The sequence below is a fragment of the Formica exsecta genome, unplaced genomic scaffold (assembly GCF_003651465.1).
Source record: "Formica exsecta isolate Colony F162 unplaced genomic scaffold, ASM365146v1 scaffold308, whole genome shotgun sequence".
Classification (NCBI taxonomy): domain Eukaryota; kingdom Metazoa; phylum Arthropoda; class Insecta; order Hymenoptera; family Formicidae; genus Formica; species Formica exsecta.
Window position 1 is genome coordinate 1501030 of NW_021850337.1, and position 1265 is coordinate 1502294.

At 37.2% G+C, this 1265-nt stretch overlaps 1 protein-coding gene across 1 annotated transcript in view; it reads left to right on the forward strand.

Moving 5' to 3' along the window:
- Nucleotides 1-1265, forward strand: part of LOC115237728 (SLIT-ROBO Rho GTPase-activating protein 2-like) — a 59808-nt gene that overhangs the window by 53488 nt on the left and 5055 nt on the right. The window contains 6 exon segments of the mRNA XM_029810964.1: nucleotides 1-151; nucleotides 231-452; nucleotides 653-723; nucleotides 804-984; nucleotides 1205-1262; nucleotides 1264-1265. The exon segment at nucleotides 1-151 is cut by the window's left edge and continues 10 nt beyond it; the exon segment at nucleotides 1264-1265 is cut by the window's right edge and continues 241 nt beyond it. Coding sequence (XP_029666824.1) covers nucleotides 1-151; nucleotides 231-452; nucleotides 653-723; nucleotides 804-984; nucleotides 1205-1262; nucleotides 1264-1265 — 685 coding nt within the window.

The window sequence follows — 1265 nt, forward strand, 5'->3', positions numbered from 1 at the left end:
CGCTCTTCCCTATCATTTACTTTGAGCATCTAATGGAGTTGGCGCAGCTCGAGTCGAAACAGGACTTTGTCAACAAGATGAAGGAGATGATAGCGAGTCTGCCGAGGCCGGTCGTGATCGTCATGCGATATCTCTTCGCTTTTCTTAATCAGTAAGTATTATCACTCTACGAGGAACTTATGTATGTGTGAAGTTGTGTCGGATTTAAAGTCTAATTTACGTTTCGACAGTCTGTCGGAATTCTCAGACGAGAACATGATGGATCCATACAATTTGGCCATTTGTTTCGGTCCGACCCTGGTGCCCGTTCCCGAAGACAAGGATCAGGTTCAGTATCAGAATCAAGTTAACGATCTTATTAAGAACATCATCACATTTTGCGAGGAGATCTTCCCGGAAGACATCGGCGGCACTCAATATGAGAAATATATCAGCAGAGAGCCTGACGATGCGTAAGCAGAAGTTTTATTTATTATTAAATATATTATATTTTAAGACAACACACGAATATGTAAAAAACATTGTGAAAAAATATCTAATACAGATAATTCTAATAATAGACGTCACGATCTTTCGATTATTCTTTGTATGTTTTTATATGTTCCTTGAATTTTTGTTATATTTAGATGTTGACACGATTCTTACGATTTAGGGACGTTGGTGATTCGCCGACGGATCAGGTTCAAGAAGATATGGATTCGGAAGTTTACCCGTCAGAAGACGGTAATGCACTTTTCGAATATATTTTGCTGTAGTTGCGAGTTAGAAGTATTTTCAAAGTCCATGTCATCTGTTTTGTTTAGAATCTGAGAATCTTGAAGCGACAGCGCAATTCGATTTTAACGCTAGATCCGAGAGAGAGCTGAGCTTCAAAAAGGGCGACACTTTGACGTTATACACGCAAGTTAGTAACGATTGGTGGCGGGGCGCTCTGGCTGGCAGAGAGGGACTGATTCCTGACAAATACATCATGCTCAAGATAAAGTTAGTATTATTTTAACTATAATAAATTATGTTCGTACAATTTTAATGAGAAACTTATTGAAATTGTTTAAATTTAATTATTCAAAAGCATATCATATTTAAATCGATTCATTATTCACAAGTCGACTTTTATTTTTTTAATTAAATTATAATTCAAGTTGAAGTTTATTATACCTGATCAGTTTCTAATTGTTTCGTTGATTTTCTGCGTTTTTCTTAGGGATGAGGAGCGTGAGAAGGAACTTTTAAAATCGTCCAGCGAGGAATCCATGCGCAGAAGA